The sequence below is a fragment of the Plecotus auritus genome (assembly GCF_963455305.1).
Source record: "Plecotus auritus genome assembly, chromosome: 9".
Taxonomy (NCBI): Eukaryota; Metazoa; Chordata; class Mammalia; order Chiroptera; family Vespertilionidae; genus Plecotus; species Plecotus auritus.
The window spans coordinates 78,609,078-78,629,605 of NC_137783.1; the positions used below are offsets into that span (position 1 = coordinate 78,609,078).

Consider the following 20,528-nt stretch of genomic DNA (forward strand, 5'->3'; position numbering starts at 1 on the left):
TAATATTACCACACAGTAGAAGGAAGAGTTCTCTATAATATGTGTTTTTGGATCTTTGTGATGTGTCTCATGTTTCTACACAGACAGCCAAGTCTAGGAATAGAAACATTATGAATCTTTGTAGTGTAAGTTAACATTACAATTCAAAATTTAATCGAACCTTACAATTCAGAACTCTTATAGTTTCTGTTTTTCATGGCTTTGCAGAGACAATGCACAACAGTGGTCAATAACTCAGATTCTAGAGAAAGTCAAATTGAGTTCAAATCATGGTGTATCCATTTACGGAGTGACTTTTGGCAAGTAATTTAAACTCTGTATTACTTTGTTTTATTATAAGTAGAATGGAGATATTGATAGTAATTATGTTATAGGGTTTCTGTGATCGTCAAATTGATTTCTTAAATATAAAATCCTTTACAGTAATCAAAATTATTAAAAGTAATATTAATGTAGAATTAATATTATTTTAATAATATTAAATATTACTATTAACAATTATGTTAATAAATATTAACGATTATGGTTATATTTGAAACTGAGAGCATCTTATTTTAATTCAGTTCAACTATGTACTCAAATATTTACTCAATATTCTATGTGTATATAACAGAAATAGTACATATCCTTACTTAGTAGCTCTGATAGCCATGGCGCCAAAATTCCTCTACCAATATTCACCTTCCCAGAAATTTTAATATTCTCTCTCCCATTGCTGACACTCCCCATTCTCTTTCCATTTTTTATCTGATGATATTTGTATTTCTATACAAATACAGTAAGGTCATCCCATCTTGAACAAAATGCCAAATTATTTTGGACAATATCCAAGAGCTTGTTAAAGAATAAAATTTTCCTCAAGTTTGGAAATATGCAATCATCTGGAAAGAAAATAACAAGAAAGTTAATTAACTGATAGAAAGATAGATGGGAATAATTTGCTAAAATAATAGTTTAGTGATGAAAAATATTATCTGAATCTATGATGTCGGTTAAATAATAAATTAGAAAACTTCTCTGAACCATACTAGACCGTGGGTTTGATGAGTATACAACTGAGGAGCTGACCAATTTACAGTTCTTATCTTCCATCTAGGCACCATCTCCTATCATCCCACTGCTGAAGGACAGTCACGGCCAGCTCTCTTCATGCAGTTAAATGGAGGTATTATATGAGTCCTAAGCTAGAATATCCAGTTAGCTTACTCCACTTCATTTCCATTCACCCACCATTTTCATTGAAATTCTAGTCTCTATTAAAGGACCCAAAGACACAGTCAATGTGTTTTCATTTTTATTTAAAAACAAAAGGTTAAATATGTGTGCCATACTGGTAAAGCTGCTTCTAGAAGTTGGTAAAGAAGGGCAGGACTACCTGTAATTCCCTAAAGAAGGAAAAACAAAACAAAACAAAACAAAACAAAAACATACACACACAGACAGATCAAATACAGAAGGTGAGGATAGTAATTCCCAGAAGCCTTCAATCCGACCCTTACCATCATTCCCCTTTCATCCTCTTCCATGTGCTTTTGCCACTTCCTTTGACTTCTGTGACCCTTATGGTATATTCACCAAATTTCACAGGGTGATCTTTGTAAAATCTAATTCGTTCTCATTTCTCTGTTCACAGCACTCAAAGGGTTTCCTATCTCACTTAGGATTACAATTTTACAACAGTTACCATGTGATCACCAAAGCCCATGTGACCAGACTTTTCACCGTTTTCTGAATGTGGCTCTGCCATTTCCCCCAGTGTGCTGCCTTTTGGCAGTTCTTTAAAGATGTGAAGCACATTTCTGCCTCAGGGCATTTGTACTTGCTAGTCCCAGGGGTGCTAAATCACTGTTCTGCAGAGAATCACAAGGTTCACTACCCCACTCTGCCCACTCTCTGTTCTGATTTATTTTATCACTTCAAAGGAGCCTTTCTTGAATAATTTATCTATTATAGTACAACACCCATCTCTTTCATCATTTTAACCTTTATTTTTCTTCTTAGCTCTTATCCCTCTCTCACGTATATTTACTTGTTTGTGTATTTATAGTCTGTCTCCACTTACTAGAGTATGAGCTTTCTGAAGCAAAAGCTTTCCATTTATTTTGTATACTGGTATATTTCAATATTCTAGAACAGAACTTGGAATATAGTAAGTGCTTGATAAATATTAGTTAAATAGCTCAATCCCTAATGTGGTTCTCTTATACTAATTAGCAATAAACACTATTCTGATGAACTATTTATGCTATTATTCCACCAGGGACTCACAAACCAGGAGTAGAAGATGGTGGGTAAAGATTTAAAGTAGTGAGATAAACATTACTATAAAATATAATTTTAATAATGCTGTTGAAAGAGAGATTAACAATATACTTACAAGACAGTGTGATATTAAGCTGTTATGAGTGAGTAAAGTAATAGCTGGGTCTAAATTCCTTGGACCCACTCTAAAATATATTTACCAAAAACAATAAATGTGTGTTAGTGTTAACATGGGTGCTTGAAAGGGTTTCAGAGCAATAATTAAGGATCTGAGAGCTTACTCTGCAATCTACATTGTGAGAATAGTCAGAGAGTCAGAATCTGCATCAATACAAGAATTACAGTCCAGGGTATATTTTATACTGTCTTGGTAATAGGAGCTCAAGGTCAGTAATGTGATATCTGCACTTAAAGGACCAATGTCCTGCTAGCTTTACAGTCATCTCCTCTGTTATCTGTTTTTTTTGTTGTTGTTTTTTGTGTTGTTTTTTTTTTTTGCTTTTCAAGATCTGAGGAAATGTTTGGTAACTCGGTGTGTGTGTGCGTGTGTGTATGGTGAGAGAGAAATATCAAGTAATAATGGAAGCATGAGTACATTTCTGTTTTATTAACTACTATCCTGTGTCCTTGATAGTTTATTACTTCCTGTCTTAGTATGGCTTATTTCCTTGATTGGCTGACTGATTAATTGATTATCAAGATGAGGAGGATCCAGATTCATATAAGTAGAGAAAAAAATAACATCTAGTCACTAAACTACATCAATAAGCAACATTAATTTTAATACTCAAGCAACTGGCTGTCATTATCTGTTGACCTCACCGCCAATATCACTTTCCCATTAATTATACATGTCAACAGCTTTGATAATTACTATTTTCAATTGCCAGGAAAGAGGTAGAAATGTCTTGACATGGATAGTCGTTCAACGGTGGGCATCTGGGCTCTTACATCTGGCTTTTCGAATGATAGTTGTACCTTTAAAAAAAAAGAGGTTCTAGATGAAACATAACTCTTATCCACTCTTAGAAAACATTTTGCACCATGAGCCAAAAAAAAATTCTGGGAATGATGGGACCGAGCCAATGGATATTCTAACTCACTGTCACTGTTACCCTACTGTTTAGAAGTAGCTGCCCATGTCAGAATATACTCTTTATCTCCAAATAAGCACCTCATGCCTAACCCAAGGCCTTTCAAAGTTCACTTTTCTATTTTGGGTTTCAGATCTATGGATCTTAACTGATCTCCTAGAGTCAATTCCTGAGAAGTGGATCTCAAAAATGCTCTACCTTCAACATCCAAGGTTAATCCTGAATACCATAAGGCACAAACTCAAATATTGTTCCTAAAATCTGAACACAACAACTTTCACATCTTAACCAACAAGCTGACCTCTGAAGTTTTTTGTCATGAACTGATAAATGGGATTCTATTGATACCATTGCAATTGGATAGTTACTAACAATAGAACAGGAGCAAAGGGGAAAGGCAAGGTATGTTATTTGGGCAGCTTCACCAGGAAGCTGCAATTTTACCAGCCCATTCCCTGCGGACCACTGGGGGAAGGGATCCACCAAATGGGAGATGTAGGCACACGCAAGCAGTTGGGGTTACAAGGGAAAGAGCCTGTCAGTCAAACCTGGGGAGCAATGGATTTGGCTAGACTAGGCAGGGCCATTGCAAGTCTGCACAAATTTGGGAATACATAAACCAGCAGATAAAGAAGCTCCCTCTCTTGGGTGGCTCTCTTGGCTCTCATGCTCCTCTGGCTTTGTTCCTGCCCCTGTTGTCTCCATAGCTGCATGGCCCACAGCCATGTGGACCTCACATGTAATGGACTATAACTAGAAACACAAATTAAGCTAGCTTGATGCTCTATTTGACTGTGGAGACATGGAACAGAAACTCTGCACACTGGCTTTGATTTCAGATGTGCTGAAAACAAAATGGTACTTCTTTCTTGGCAGGACAAAGGGAAATGGGAGCTTGGGAACTCAGGGATATAACTGCACAGAAATGAAGCTTTCTATTAATACTAGAGGCCCGGTGCATAAAATTCGTGCAAAGAGGGGGGGTGTCCCTCAGCCCAGCCTGCACCTTCTCCAATCTGGAACCACTCGAGGGATATCCAACTGCCCATTTAGGCCTGATTCCAGTAAGATCGGGCCTAAATGGGTAGTCGGACATCCCTCTCACAATCCAGGATTGCTGCCTCCCAACTGCTCGCCTGCCTGCCTTCCTGATTGCCCCTAACCACTTCTGCCTGCCAGCCTGATCACCCCTACTCATTTCCTTGCCAGCCTGATGCCTAACTGCTCCCCTGCCAGCCTGATTGCCCCTAACTGCTCTCCCCTGCAGGCCTGGGTCCCCTGCAACTGCCCTTCCCTGCAGGCCTGGTCGCCCCCAACTGCCCTCGCTTGCAGGCCTGGTCCCTCCCAACTGCCCTCCCCTGCTGGCCTGATCACCCACAGCTGCCCTCCCTTGCAGACCTAGTCCGTCCCCTGCTGGCAATCTTGGGGTGGCCATCTTGTGTCCACATGAGGGCAGTAATCTTGTGTGTTAGAGTGACGGTCAATTTGCATATTACTCTTTTATTAGATAGGATAGAGGCCTGGTGTGTGGGTGGGGCCGGCTGGTTTGCCTGAAGGGTGTCGAGGATCAGGGTGGGGGTTCCCTTGGGGCATGGGGTGGCGTAGGCAAGGGGCCTGTGGGGGTTTACAGGCCAGCCACACCCCCCGGTGACCCAAGCGAAGGCCCTGGTATCTGGTATTTATTTATCTTCTATAATTGAAACTTTGTAGCCTTGAACAGAAGCTAGGGCAGGCCAGGGCAGGTGGAAAGCTTGGCTTCCTCCATCACCAGGGAAACCCAAGCCTCCTGCTCACTCCATGGCCGTAGCCATTTTTGTTGGGATTTATTTATCTTCTATGATTGTATCTTTGTAGCCTTGAATGGAGTCCATGGCCAGCCATGGTATGCCAGAAGCTTGGCTTCCTCCATTGCCAAGGAAACCCAAGCCTCCTGCTTGCTCCATGGCCGCAGCCATCTTGGTTGGGTTAATTTGCATACTTGGTCCTGATTGGCTGGTGGGCGTGGCTTGTGGGTGTAGCTGAGGTATGGTCAATTTGCATATTACTCTTTTATTAGATAGGAAATCACCTCCCCATGTGAGTCTCAGAAAATTCCTTTTCTCAGAATATTGCAACAAACCCACTCCCACCAGCAAGGTGGGGATGAAAATGTCTCCCCACTGATCACACTATTTCTAGACTTCTCCTAGCAATGACCTTGGAAGGACAATGTCTAATTCCTACTCATCCAACAGGACTTAATTTCCAAAGTTCTCATTCACGGAGAACCTAACTCACGTTATAATGCAATTTTCTCCTGTTTACTAAAGGTGTGTTCCTCTTTGCCCAAAATGCTACTATTCTCTACAGTTTTTAATTTAAAAACAATCATACAGCCCTAGCTGGTTTAGCTCAGCGATAGAGCATTGGCTTGTAGACCAAAGGATCCTGGGTTTGATTTCAGGCAAGGTTCAATACCCAGTTGGGGGCCATGCAGGAAGCAACCAATCAATGATTCTCTCTCATCATTGACGTTTCTATCTCTCTCTCCCTTTCCCTTCCTCTTCAAAATCAATAAAAATATATTTTAAAAAAGAATAAAAATTAAAAAAGAGCTCTACTGCCCCATATTCTTAATGCCCTAATGGGAGAGAGGTATTGATATTCATGCGTTGATTTACTGAATGAATATCAATTCCTATGTGCCAGCATGTTGAGGTGTTGAGCAAATTCCTGCCTTTATGAAGCTGGCATTCAAGTGAGTAAGTACAGGTAAAAGCAAACGGAATGTATGCCCAATGAGTGGTGGTCAGAATCCTGGAGGAAAACAAATTAGGAGGAGGGGGGAATAAGGAATTTCCTGAGGTGGGTAAGAACTTTGGTCTTACTTTCTGGTCCACTCCATTCAAAGAATATCTTCTCCCTTTTTTTTTTCTTTCACGTGCCCTAGATCTTTTGTGTTTTGGAGCCTATTACAATCTGTAATGACACATGTGTTTGCTGGCCCACTTGTTTAGTATCCATCTCTCTCACAAAAAGTTCCTGTGTAGCCTTCTGACACAATATTTCATTTACATCGATGTCACAGGATAGCAATAATTACCAAGTACAATAATACCCAATATATTTTTTCAATAAAGTAAGTCATACAAATCAACTCAAAATACTTTCCATTCTTTGACTTTAAAAAAATGTATAGCCCATAACAAATAAGCTTACATGTTATATTATTTTGTTCTATTTCGATCTCATGCAATTTTGCATTGACATCTTCTTTTTCTAAATCAGATGTCAACCCCTGGATAATGGAAACCAGGCACTGCTCTACTTTAGTTTGCCTGACAAAGCCTGTCATTGTCATTTGAAATAAGAATCATAGTAAAGTCTTTCTGCACATACACACACACACACACACACACACACACGATTAGAAAAGGCAGAAGTAAAAAGCTTACCTTTCGAAATACTTCCTCGAGGTGAAGGCGCCAAGAATACATTTTGAAGCACCTGATTAGCTGTGCAATGAAGAGAGAACCTCTACTAGGGTCTCTCCAGGATACGTTATCTAGGAAGATAAGGGGTGGTCAGCCTTGGGCTGTGTCCTTGAATGTTTTCTTTTATCACACATTTGTTTTTATGTAGTTTTTGTGTTTTTTAAGCATAGCTTTGGAATCAACTTGACATGTTTAGGGGAAACACTTATATCTCTACATTAACTAATTTTCCAAAAAGAAGAGAAAAAAATAAAAATAAAAAACTGGCAGAGATTTAACTGAAGGAATAACTCACCAGGATTTCATAATGATTGCATTATATTCTTGGAACTGACTCTTACTATGTGCTTCATGTTCATTCACTTGGTTTTGAAAAGAGTCTTGAGAGATAACCGAAATTATCCCATTTTATAGAGGAAAGAATAGACGCTCAGATGATTAAAGAATTTCCCCAGGCTTATACAGTAAGCAACAAAAAATGGCTCCCTGGCTTCCAGGTTGTTTACAAAGTATATAGCAGACTGCCTTTCACAATAGTATAAGCAAGGTAGGTGAACAAATTCAAAGGAAGCTTTGAGAGGAGGGATATATATTTATGGCTTAGATTGTGGTCATGGTTTTACTGGTGTATATTATATCCAAACTCACTGTGTTATATACATTGAGTATATACAGCATTTCATATGTCAATGAAACCTCCATGAATCCTGACTGGTATTGCTCAGTTAGAGCATGGTCTGCACACTGGAGAGTCTCGGGCTCCATTCCTGGTCAAGGGCACATACCTGGGTTGCAGGTCAGATCCCTGCCCCCTGGTCAGGGGGCATGTGGGAGGCAACCAACTGATGTGTCGTTGTCACATGGATGTTTCTCTCTCTCTCCCTTCCCTTCCCTCCCCTCCCCCTCTTTACCACTGTCTCTAAAATTAATGGAAAAAAACATCCTAACTCCTTGGGTGAGGAAAAAAAAATTAAAAAACCTCCATGAAGTGGTTACAAAAAGAAAAGACTTAAAACAAAAATTTGCAAAGTAGAAAAATTCAAATGTAAGACGCTTCTTAAGATGACTACCTAGAGGTCAAGGACTAAACACTGATCCCTATTATTAGGCCTGCTAAGCCCAGGGTATAATTTTCTACCTCTTTTAAAGAATCTCCTCCTGCAGAGCCATGCAATGGCTCCCTCTAAATAGCATCTAATGAGAACCATGGAGAAAAGAAGCTGGTGTTGATAATTTAAGGAGGGCAGCCAGTCTCAGGATCCATTAAAACTCCATTCAAAATGTTAAACAGATTTGGTAGAAAATGGAATCAAATTTGTTTTTTAAATGGTGTACAGGGAATGGGGTTCCGTGTATTGGGTTGTTCTAATATTTGGTATACCTTTGATAGTAAAGTGCAGCACTTATAATAAAAGTACAGTTTTAAAAAGTGGAAAATATAGAACCTCTATTTCCATAGAATAGATCAGATAAATGTAAATGGTTTTGAAAGCCTTCACAATGTGTCTTATGTCACTGCTGCAGGGATGCTATCTCAATATTGTAGAATCACTCCGAGGCGGCCTCAGGCCCACAAACCCTTGTCTGTAATGGCAGACCTACGTGGGGTTGAGGAGCAGAAAGCAATGAAGTCCTTCTCCACGTGAGCTTTGTAAACGGCATCGTCCTCCAGGCTCTCAGCTGACTGTGAAGAGCTGTCCATCACGGCTGCTGGAGAGTCACTGACCCACACTTCCCCGCGGTTTGCTGTAGAGACATTAACTTTGTGCAAACTGTGTGTCTCCCTCAGTATGGCGGTTACAATCGTCTACCTCATTCTTTTTAAATATTTATTCTCACCAATTTCATACACACACACACACACACACACACACACACACACAAATACATACATACACACACTAAACCCTTGCCCCACACACATACCTTGGCCTCTCTCTAGTATCTTTAAACAATGTGCCAATTAATAGTGGCAGCATCTTACCAGCAAATAATGATAGTATCAGCAAACTAGAATAACCCCTTTCCTAAGAAGAGCAAAGGATTTAAAATCTTATCTGCATAATTTCAGAGCCTGGTTACCATTTTTTTAGCTAGGCTATTTCTGCTTTTTCTTCCAAACACTGCTCCAAAATGCTAAGAAGTCACTGGAATTCAGAAAAAAGCAAAGGAAATGTTGACAGCAATCCCAAGTGCCCACATCTCCCTACTCACTTCCCTCTCAATAATGCATGATGGGAAAATGGTGCTGCTCCTATAGAACAGCCCCACTTTCCAAGGGAATTCTTCTCAAGCCAGAGAATGTCAAAATGCCTGTAAGACATTTACCAGTAAGGCTGTCATTAACATGATCTTATTCCAAGGTTTAAATATTTGTGTTTAACTTTGATTTAGGGATTCTGAAGATCTCCTTCAACACATACCTTGGGTTAAATTGAATAGATATTTCTTAGCTGAAAAGACAATCTCTCATAAAACCAACTCCCCTTGGACTTTCCCAAGAATTCAATTCACTTTATTTGCACTGAATGGGGTCTAGGATTGTTTCCCCTAAAAGCAAAACATACATCACGATCCACTGCAAACACCTCATGCCCTTTGGATTTTCCCTGTCAGAACTCACCACCTCTGCAGGCCTGGACAATGATGACCTTAGGCTTGTCCTTGAGACTGGGGCAGTTGCGATTGTTGAATATCCGAAAGATGGTGTCATATGGTAGCTCATCTGGGTGTTCATCGCTGTGCAGAGTCCCACAGAGTCTATCCAGGAGGCCATGCGACATGAACACCAGGAATGTACTATCTGAGGTCCTGTGCTCTGGGCGGGCAGCAAATGCCACCAGCACTGACTCCATCTCCTGAAAAAGGCCACGCAATCTTACTCTAAAAGGACAAGCATTACCACCAATCTGACCCCCTATTTGTCCTGAGCAGTATAAGAAACATCTGTAATGTTCCAGTCACTGTGCCTTCAGATAGTGCTTGCTCAATGACAGTTTTCTTTGTATTCCGACAATGGAGCTGGGAGTTCAAGGACCTGCTCCTGCTAGCATTATATGAGTTGTCCTCTTGATGTATTTTACATTTGTTTATTTTCACTTACATACTTTTTCTTTCTATCTCTGTCTTTTGTCTAACTACTTAATGGGAGCCATGCATCATAAATGTATCATACCACTTCCCTTTAACACCCCTTCCCACTGTATTTACAATAACATCAAACTTTTGACATATGTGTACTCCCTCCTGTCATCCTGTCTAGGCTCTCCTTACACTGGTCTTTTTGTATATTTCACATGCCTGTTTCATATGTAGTTCAGACTTTTCATTGTAGTCATCCCTCTTGGAATGTATTGCATTCACATATTCCCAGACCTGTCTTGTTACCCATAGTCATCTGTCAGGTCCCATACTGTCTCCTGACAAGGCTTTTCCTGACAGTTCCATCAAAGCAATTACTCCCCACTCACCAATTCACTCTTATGTTGTCTTTTTCTTTTTCTGCTTACTTTTAACTTTATTTTCACTCTTACAGAGAGACACAAGACACATCAAATCTCTAAAATTTTCTGTTTTGCTTTTCATATGATTGTCCCCCACCAGTAAGCTAAATCAATTTGAACTTGAAATGTCCTGTCTCATTCACAGACCAACCCTCAGCACCAAAAATAGGCCCTGGGACCAAGTCAGGACTAAGTATTTGTATGGTGAGTACATGCCTTTTGAACATTTATTACTGTAGAATTTTCTGGGAATATTGGGTCTGAATTCCAATCACCCCGCTTTGGAAATAAGAATTATGTGGGTATGCATGCCAGTCACTTTGTGTCTAGTTTTATGGAATTGAGGATATTTGGAGCTCAAAAGAGACAGAGATTTCCCCTATCTAATAATTTCATTTTATAAACACATATACTCACATGCAGGTGCCCACACAGAGAGATATGTGGCCTAAGGTTGTTAAAGTATCTGGCTATCATTATAAAGTTAATTTGTTAGCATGAGGGTGTGTCGAATATGTGCTTGTTTGGGGTGGGTGAGGAGCCCTTACCTTGGCTGTGAGGTTCTCTTCCACAATCACACTATAGCCGAGGCCCACAAGCAACTCTTCCATCCCTGTGATGTCAAATTCAGCCCCCTGCCTGGGCTGAAGATGATCAAACTCTCTATTGCATATGATGAGAGCCAGGCGAGTGCGGCTGGTTCTCTCCTTTATTGGATAGATCTGCAGGAAATAGATATGCAGTGAGTTTCACTTACCTAAATCTCTTTTAAACCTTCATATGCTAATCTCTGTTGCTTTGTTACAGGCTCATGAATCTGCCCTCTTCCCTCTCTTAAACCAGAGACCCTGCTTTTTTCTTTGTATTGGATTGAACTGACATAACAAGAAGTGAGAATTGGAAGTGATTTTGCACTTTCAGATTATATAAAAATAAAAATAGGCTGAAAAATAAAAGAATGTAATTTATTTTCCAAGAGCCCAGAAGTGGACCTAGAACATATTTGGGATACTTACGCAAGAATCTTGAAGAGACTAGAACAATTGCTACCATAACTTTCTCCTCTCTCTTCTCCACCTAGACAAATCATTCTCAGTGTTCAAAGTTCAGATCAAATTTCATAAAAAGCAGGAGACATTTTCTATTGACTCTAGCTAAAGATGAATACATCAAAGATTATTTGGTAACATCATTATTTCAGTATTATTTTTAACACATCAAGATAAAATGGATTTCAGGCTTTAATTATATTTTAAGTCATGTTTTGTGTCCTGGCTTTTCAACTAGTATGAAAATAATTACTAAATATTTTGATCTAGAGCTACAGCTTAATTTTAATAAGTCTGAAATAGATAGAACAAATAAATGAAGAGAGAGATCTGTATTTTATCATGGGGTTGAAAGAAAATTGGAATCTGTGTGAGGCTATATGAGTTCCTCCTTGCTCAAAGCAGCTATGAAAAAGATTGTTGCTGTCCCCACCCTACCACTCTGCAATTAGTGCTTTAGGAAGTCGTGTACTTAGTGAAAGCAATTGTTTCCCTCTCTTTCTCTATTTTATGGATAGAACACAGTACCTCTCCATCCCTTTCTTTACACACTTTCAGGAAATCTTCAGGAGGACAAAGCTTGAGGGTATCTGTAGTTTCGGCTGACTCAGCTGGCCCAGTCATTTCTGGAGGAACAGTAGGATATATCACATGACATCACATGATATAAATTTTAATATCTGCATCTGTTACCCATGATAACCTAAGACATACTGACAGAGAAGGTAAATCATGAGAAGTTTTTTAAACACTTTTAAATGTAGGAATTTTCCTTGTATCTAACCTCTAATATGAATAGGTGTATTGTGACTGGGAAAGAAGGAGGATATTCTTGGTAGCAGATCCACCCATAAATGTAATACTAGATTATGATTATAATGAGGAAAACATCTTTCTTGGTGACTTGGGTCAAATTTAGCCTTCTTATATTCAGCTAAAACAGCTTGAGTCTTGCAGTATTTTACTCTAGGGCACACACTCATCCAGGTGGACGGTTTCTTGTCACTGAGCAAGAGTATATTGAATAAATATTTAATAGAGTGCTATTCATTAGAAACATAATTAAGTCACATGTGCAATTAAATTTTTTGTACTGTTCACATTAAAAAAGGAAAAACAAATAGATGAAATTAATTTTAATAATATTTTATTTGACATAATATATTCAAACTATTATCATTTTAACATGTGTTACTAGCCACAATTCAAGCACTCTATAGTCACAATGTGGCTGGTAGCTATTTTATTGGACTAGAGGCCTGGTACACAAATTCCTGCAGAGGTGGGGTCCGGCTGGCCCACCCTGATCAAGGCCAATTGGTCTGGCCAGCCAGGGAGGGAGGGGCTGTGGGCCCCACCCACTTGTGAAACTCCCAATCGAACAGACAATTTGCATATTAGCCTTTTATTATATAAGATGGTATAACATCCCAAGTGTGCTCCTAATTTATACAGAACACACACACAGACACACACTTATCTCTCTGACTAAGCACCTAAAAGAATCCCGAATCCTGTACCATCCAGGCATTCTTTTTTTCAGGGACCTCAGCCTGAATTTTCAACTTGTCCAGAGGAGATGGGCTTCTTATATTCCTTGCAAAGCTGTGGAGTCAGCTATGTCAAGGAGAAATGCTAACTAGCCACCAGAGTACTGATTCCAGGGTCAGAGGGACAACATTTTGCTCAGAGATTCTAACATACACTAGATGTCCTTGCCTCCAAAGTTCTAATCAACCGGCACTAAATTTTCAACCCAACTTTTAAAATGTGAGGGAAGAACTCCTCCCTTTTGAAGAAGTTTGTTTGTGACTCATCCTGACCCAGTCCTTACAGAAATTTAACTATATCCGTCACAGCTTGGCATCACTTGACAAATTTTTCAAGAGACTGGGAAAATCCAGCACCCCTCCTTTCTGAGGAAGGAGTAAGAATTCATAAACAATAGAGAGGTTTGACAAGATCTAATTAACAAGGTTTTTATCCAGGAACAAACCTTGATGTTTATTTACATGAACCAATCAAGGCACTCCCTGATTTTATTTTATTTAAAAGAAAAATGCAATATTACCCTGTATAAATATTTTAGTTGCCATATATTATATTTTTTTCTATTTTACTCATTTATTTGCATTAGTTTTTTTTCATAATATTTTTTATAAACGTCTTTCTAAAACATGTGCTAAACACTGAAGCTCTGGAGATGCAGCAAATTGTTAGTCTCTAAGGAAACCAAGCTTTCAGAACATTTTTATAGATTAAACAGAGGCATGCTCTCCTTTCTCATTCCAGAAGATTCTGGTAGTGTAAAGTCCCCGAGTCCTGGGATAGTCCCTCATTAGAGGGGATGTTTCTCAGCAAAAACCTCTTCTATTTCCAGGTTATTTGCAAGTTTGGTGAATGCTCTAACTTAAGAAACATCATCTCCCTATGATCGTTGTGTGTCTATATATAAATACAGTGTTTGCAGTTAAGATTGGGAATTAATATTTCTATGTTACATCTAATAGTACAAATTAGCATGAAAACAAATCCTCTCATTACAATATAATAGATATTATAGTATGGCCTGCTGCCCAATAGGAGTTTCTAGCAGCCTGGGATTGGAGCAGAAAAAAATGAGAGAATTAGGAATTTAGATAAACTTTAAAAAGCCCAGTTTACCTGTTACCTAAGGACATATTCAGGAAAATCCTTCAAATTATATAAAAAGGAAGGGACTGGTATTAGGTGAGACAAAACCATATTTCTTGGTGGGTAGCAATTTGAATACTTATCTCTCTGACTAAATAGCAATGCTTGGTACATAGTATGTGTCTACATATGAGTTTGTTAAATAAAATAAGCAATCAAATACCTTGTGTTCTTTCTATCTCCCACACCTTTCCCTCAATATTATACAGTACTAGGGACCTCAGAATTCTATCTATGTCCAAAAGGCCTGGCCAGGACCTTACTTGTTCTAATAGCCCATCTCACCCTGCTTCCTGGCCTGCTAGACCTGTGGACCTTAGTCATCCTAGGATCACCCTGGAGGCTCCATGTGCAGATAGCAATCAGGGAACCACAGAACACCTCATGACAGGATCTACCCCTGCCTCCCACCTGCCACTCACTATCTCTGTCGATGCAGTAGTTTATCTCAGCTTGGTTTGATGCTTATTGTGATTCCTGGGGTTGATAAAATTATTTTATAATTTCTATTATTCAAATGTGATTTCTGTTTGCAAATGTTTTATTTTTGGGGAAAAAATCCAATTTTTTCTACCCCATCCCAGATTAAAGAGAAAGTAATAAACCTGCACAAGGAGCAGTGTGACTATTAATGAGAACATAGCTCAGGCCACAATCTTGGACATCTTCCAGACAAGCGTGTCCTTCCTACAGGGAGGAATGTCCCTTCCACCTAGAGAAGGGTTTATTTCAAAAGCTTATACACATATGTGCATAAACCATGGACACAGACAATAGTGTGGTGAAGGCCCTGGGGGGTGGAGGGGGAAAAACAGGACATATGTAATGCTTTAAATAATAAAGAGACATGTAAAAAGAGAAAACAAAAGGGAAACAAAAGCTTATGTGTAATTGTGAGGGCTCTATAATGTATGTAACTTATTGTGCATTACTTTTTTGTCATTATTGATGAACTCTAGTATTCAGGGTTGGGATTTTAAGTTAAATGCTGCAACAAACGGAGTCGGTCACTGTTGAACTTGGGCCTGAGAACATGTAGTCTCTAGTAGCATCCATAATTCAATCTAGGTCAAAATGTTTGAAATATTTTAATATATTAGAAACATTTTAGGTGTTACTGGAAAGTTCTAAATATTACTATGATGATCGTAATTACTAATATTTATTGCAAGCATGTTCTTTGTTTGTCTAGTCATCTTATATTTATTATGTGTCTGCTTTATGCCTGGCACAAAGAGCTCTTACTCATTGGTGAAGAAAACAGCTGCACTCTGGATTAAGAAAATTGGTGGATTATAGTGCTAACTAGAGGCCCGTTGCACGATATTCATGCAAGAATAGGCCTTCCTTCCCTGGCTTTGCTCCCAGGCCACCCAGGATCCACCAAGTCCCTGCTCCCTGGCTGCCCGGAGCAGCCAAGTCCTCGCTCCCGGCCAGAACACCTCTCCTGTAGCTCCCTCTGCCCCTCTACCTCCCCCTCATAGCAGGCATCCTGCCCCAGCCAGTCGCTCTGCCCCTGCATATGTAAATTAACCTGCCATCTTTGTTGGGTTAATTTGCATACTCATTCCTGATTGGCTGTGAGCATAGCCAAGGCACAGTCAATTTACATGTTTGTCTATTATTAGGTAAGATGAAATACAATGGGAAAAGATTTGATGAGGGGCATCAAGTGTATAATTTCAGTTATCTTAGTTGTGTGAAGACAGGGGAATATTTGAGTGGAAATGGAGACTATGTTGCTAGAGCTCAATGTATCTGGAGCTCAGGGAAGAGTGCTGGATGAGAAATAAAATCTTAGGAGTTGTCAGTATATGCCTACCACTCTGTTCTTAGCCTATGAACGCTGCAAAGTTCCTAAAATTGCCCCCTTTTCACAGATGCTGAGACTGATGCCTAAGGAGGTAAGGAAAGTTGAAGGAAGTAATATATGTAGTGTCTAAAGAGACAGAACCAGGGTCCCAGATCAGGTATCCCTAACCACAAAGTCTCTTAGTGAGCTATTTCCATGAGCAACTTAAACACAAACACTCAGCTTCTTAGCTAATCAGAAACCAAATCCCCTCTCACAAAGGACAAGGTAGCCCCTAAAAGGACTAGTAAGTCAAGTGAAAATAATATTTTAGCAATTAAGGATGTGGGCATTACAGAGGACACAGGAGGGGCATTAGAAATAAACGTATTCCAGATGATTTGAGATATTTGTTGTAAATGCCTCTAATCTTACCTTCTGTGCTGATGGCATTTTTGTTTGTGTTAAGGAAGGTTTGGACAAGGACTTGACCTGCTTCATGGCGTTTCTGTCCCACAGCATTCACTAAAACCCGGGCCTTGTCTCCAGGTTTGGCATCATTGAATTTTTTCTTGTCAGTTTCCTCCAATTTCAGAACATCTTTTTTCACCAACACATCCAAAGCTCCAGCTAAGAGTTCTTTCCCAATAGATTCTAAAACCTTAAATGGGTTTTCGTTGCGTTCATCTGTCAGAAATATAAAGATTCCTTCAACTGTGGGCAAAACCTAAAGAGTTTTGCACTGTATCTAGAGAGCTCCCGGAAATGTGAAATACCCTTGAAATACCTTCTGACTATTTCAGCGTTTCCCCAATAAAATACATACCTCTTTCATTATATACTAAGCTTTGTTTAATGAATCATTGCCACTTAAGATTTTTGGATAGCTTCTTATCTCCTTTCTGTGACATTGAGCTTAATGTCATCCACTCCTCTTATATTTCTCTATCCCATAGTGATGATGTATGCTCCAAGAAATGTTCATGCTCTTGCCTCACTAGACCACAGAATCTATTCTCTCTCTGTATTTAGTTTTCTTGGTGAAAGCAATACGCTTTTGAATCCACAATTTGTATCCACATCTCTTAGTTACATCTTTGTGCTTAAAATCTTAAAAGTACTTATAGGTTTGCTGAAAATATGAATTAATGAATAAGTGAATAAATACATCCAGGCTTCTAATACTTTAAAATCTTGTCTCAATCAAAACTTAGAGTTGAAAATAATCTGATGACTAATCTTTCAATATGGTAGATTAATTTGATAACAGGTTAATTTATTACTGCTTAGAGTAGTTTGACTTTTTATAGAGGAATATAGAAGTCAAAGTAATAAATGATTTTTAATACCACAGGTATGACTTAGACATATATGGGAAGGCAGGATATCTCATCAATTCTCAATTAATTCTAAGATAATTACTCAGTCCATCTAGATATAAGGATAGCCTGGACACAAAATGACACTTTCTAAAGAAAATGTGCCAGGACATTGAACAAGAACTTGAGCCCAGAAACACTAGCTTCATTTTCCATATCATCTTGAATTATTTCAATAAATGTTTATTTAGTAGTGATTATGAGAAAGAAACATGGAAATTACAAAACATAAATTAAATGTTACCTTATATCAATTAGCTTAATCGCAGCTAACATCTCTTGTCCACTTAAATTTATTGAAAAAGAAATACATATAAAGCAATGTAAAACATCATCATCATCATTATTATTATTATTTACATGTCTCTGTACTAAATACAAACATTAATATGCCATATCCTCACAATAATCTAATGAGATAGCCATTATTTTTCTCTATTTAAAGATCATTTGCCCCAAATCACACAAATTGGGACTCACATTCTATTTTTACAGCACATCTTCAGTAATAATAATTCATATTTATCAAACCCTCACTGGTGCCAAGTGCTATGCATGAATCTTCTCTCTTAAACTCTACCAAAACTCTATCTAACCAGAATATTAATAATTCTATTATATAAAAAAGAAAGCAGACACAGAGAAATTGGTTAAGTAATTGACCCAAATTGTATGTTTAGTGCACAGTGTGTATAGTAAGTGGAGAGAAGGGAATCAAACTCAGGGGTTCAAAGCCCCCCCCCCCCCCATACACACACACTTAAATCATCAAACTACATTACATGATACTTGGTGAAGAATTACTTAAAATAATGCAAAGTGTTTCAGGGACTCAAAGAAGACTGGGTAAATTTCTGCAGGTGAGACCACAAAGGCTTCTTAGAAAAGGTAATGAAAACACTGAAATACAATATAGCATACAGATGGTAGAACAGACAGTTTGAAGAATTGCAAACAGCATACAGTTAGTGTATGGAAGATTTAGTCTACTTGAGTTCTGGGCTTCAGTTTCATTTATCTGTGCACTCAACAAGGTGGTATAGTGTTGACTGAATGAATGGCATGGGGAGAAATGTGGTAAACAAAACAACCAAAGAGTTTGGTCTTAGGTACTCTTCTCATCATCTCTACATCTTCATGGCTTCATTATAAATTACTCCCAAATTTTTGGATTCAGCCCAGGTGTGGATACTAAAATTGAAACTCATATATCTACCTCCTCTCAACATACCACAAAGTTATTAAACTCATCTTCAGAAAATTGATCATTATATATATATATATATATATATATATATATATATATATATACCTGCTTTGTTCCCTTTACTAGTAAATTATATCTAAACACCTTGTTTCTCACTAGGCTAGCAATTTTTTCCTTGTACTTGTTAATTGTATAATAATGGCTAGCCAAATTTGGTTGTTTATGTTTATTGGGCCATTTATTTGTTTTTGTCTCTTGCCTTTCAGTTTCTCACATCTATTATCTAATGATGCCCTGATTCCAATGTAATAATCAGTGAGGCCATCCTGCCTGGCCAAGGACACAGCCATGAGTGTGAGTTTCACTCACTACTCTCCAGCCAAAGACTTCATGAAGAAGGCAAGAAAAGAAATCAATCTTTGTATAAATAGGAACTTAAGCTAAATGCCGTGAGATGAGTCATAAACCATGGAGAGATTATATCATGAAGAGCATCATATATATATATATACTAGTAGTCCTGTGCACGAATCCATGGGCCAGTAGGTCACTGCCACCCTCCTATAGCTCCCCCACCCCATTTCCCCCCTCCCCCTCCCCCGCATAGCTTGCTGCCCTGCCCCCTCCTGTAGGTCTCCACCACCCACTTGTAGTTCGCTGCCCCACCCTCCTGCAGATCCGTGATCCGGTGGTTACAGGGTTGGCCGTTATGCCTAAGGACATAACAGGTAATTAGCATATTCCTCTCTTATCATATAGGAGAGAAGATAAATACAGTAAATATAAAATTTGCTTGTGAAGTTGAATTCATATTTTAGAGAGAGTAATGGAAACATGGATAAATATATTTTAAAAGGTAGAAAAACCTGTCTGAAATGTTCAGACATTTTTAAAAAAGCAATAGGGAGCCTCAATCTAGTAGTTTCTGAGTAAGAAAATTACATGTAGAGATACCTAGAATGTGAGAACTGAAAGATAACTACTTTTCCTAATGATTCTAATCTGCAAACAAACCTGTGCCAGGCCAGCTATATAAGAATTATCTGCAGATCTTTATAAGACTAGAAATGCCTTCTGTCTATTTAAGATGGAGAAATTCAGGGGCTGGATAACCTGAACTTTTAAAAATGCTATAGATTATTCAGATTTGTTATAAAATTTAGAAACTGATGACCTAGTTGAACCACTTCCTTTCAAATGAGGAGAATGAAACAGAAAAAGTGCTATGACATGTTTGACTACTAGCTGCATACATAGCTAATCTGCTTTTTCAGCTTCTGTGTATAAGCAACATGATGGATTGGAGGGTTAAAACCTGGAGAGAGGAAGATCCGATCCGTTAAAAAACTGTGATAGCAATCTAGGAAAAACTGCACCAGGACTAGAGAGAAAGGGGGGAAAAACATTCACCTCAAAAGACCAAGTATGTAATTCAAGACCAGAGATGGCAAACGGGGCGGGAATTCAAAGTTCGCCTATGGGATCCTGGGAGCAGTGTTTGTCACCCAGATGACTAATTTGGAAACAGCTAGAAGCTAGAAGATTTCAGAGGGCATTAAGACTCTTTAAGAGTTGTCTCACACAAAAATAACTTACTCTGTTTGTCTTCTCCCTCCCCTTTATTACCATGAGCTGAAAAAAGGAATTAACTTTTCCTGGGTCTAAAATACCTGGAAATATTTCTTTCTGCCTTTCTAAGGCAATGTCCTGTGGATAATTCAAGTTACACAGAGCTAACAAGGGGAAGAATTCAGCTTGCAAACCACAGGCTCTTGTTTCCCTTTTGTTATTTCTGTTTGTCTGGAGCAATAAATAAAGTGTTTCCTAAGACCCAGGTCCCTGACCCTTAGTCAGAAAAGACCCCTACTCACCAGCCATAGGTGCCAATAGCCTCAGCCCCTTCCTGCTTCTGGGAAGTAAGTCACAGGCTTGAAAATGAAACTTTCTGGCATTTCCTCATTGCAGGGGGCGGGGACAACTAATCAGACATTGGGCAACTGCTCACAAGTCAGTTCTGGGAAAATCCCTTGAAAGAACACTTTCTTCCTTTAGGAAAAAAAAAATTGTAAATGATG

General features: G+C 38.7%; 1 protein-coding gene across 2 annotated transcripts; it reads right to left on the minus strand.

Moving 5' to 3' along the window:
• Window positions 1–1,300: 1,300 nt before the first annotated feature.
• LOC308233458 (caspase-13-like) lies at window positions 1,301–20,423 on the minus strand. 2 transcript variants are annotated; one of them, XM_080640441.1, is made up of 9 exons: window positions 20,325–20,423; window positions 16,303–16,554; window positions 11,910–12,007; window positions 10,881–11,054; window positions 9,453–9,687; window positions 8,432–8,575; window positions 6,791–6,900; window positions 3,137–3,240; window positions 1,301–1,385 (listed from the first exon to the last, which is right to left on the minus strand). In XM_080640441.1, the coding sequence occupies exons 1-8, from the start codon at window positions 20,329–20,331 to the stop codon at window positions 3,142–3,144; spliced, it is 1,119 nt and encodes a 372-aa protein (XP_080496567.1). In that variant the 5' UTR covers window positions 20,332–20,423; the 3' UTR covers window positions 1,301–1,385; window positions 3,137–3,141. The 2 variants fall into 2 exon arrangements, with proteins under 2 accessions (XP_080496567.1, XP_080496566.1); XM_080640440.1 differs by lacking the exon at window positions 1,301–1,385 and having other exon boundaries at window positions 2,323–3,240.
• Window positions 20,424–20,528: the final 105 nt, after the last annotated feature.

Excerpts from the sequence above, each read along its gene's own strand:
- LOC308233458 (XM_080640441.1), bottom strand. Across the intron at positions 11,055-11,909 it reads GTAAAGAAAGGGATGGAGAG|ATCTATCCAATAAAGGAGAG; the intron begins GTACTGTGTTCT and ends TATTTCCTGCAG. Across the intron at positions 6,901-8,431 it reads TTTCTGCTCCTCAACCCCAC|ATAACGTATCCTGGAGAGAC; the intron begins GTAGGTCTGCCA and ends TTATCTTCCTAG.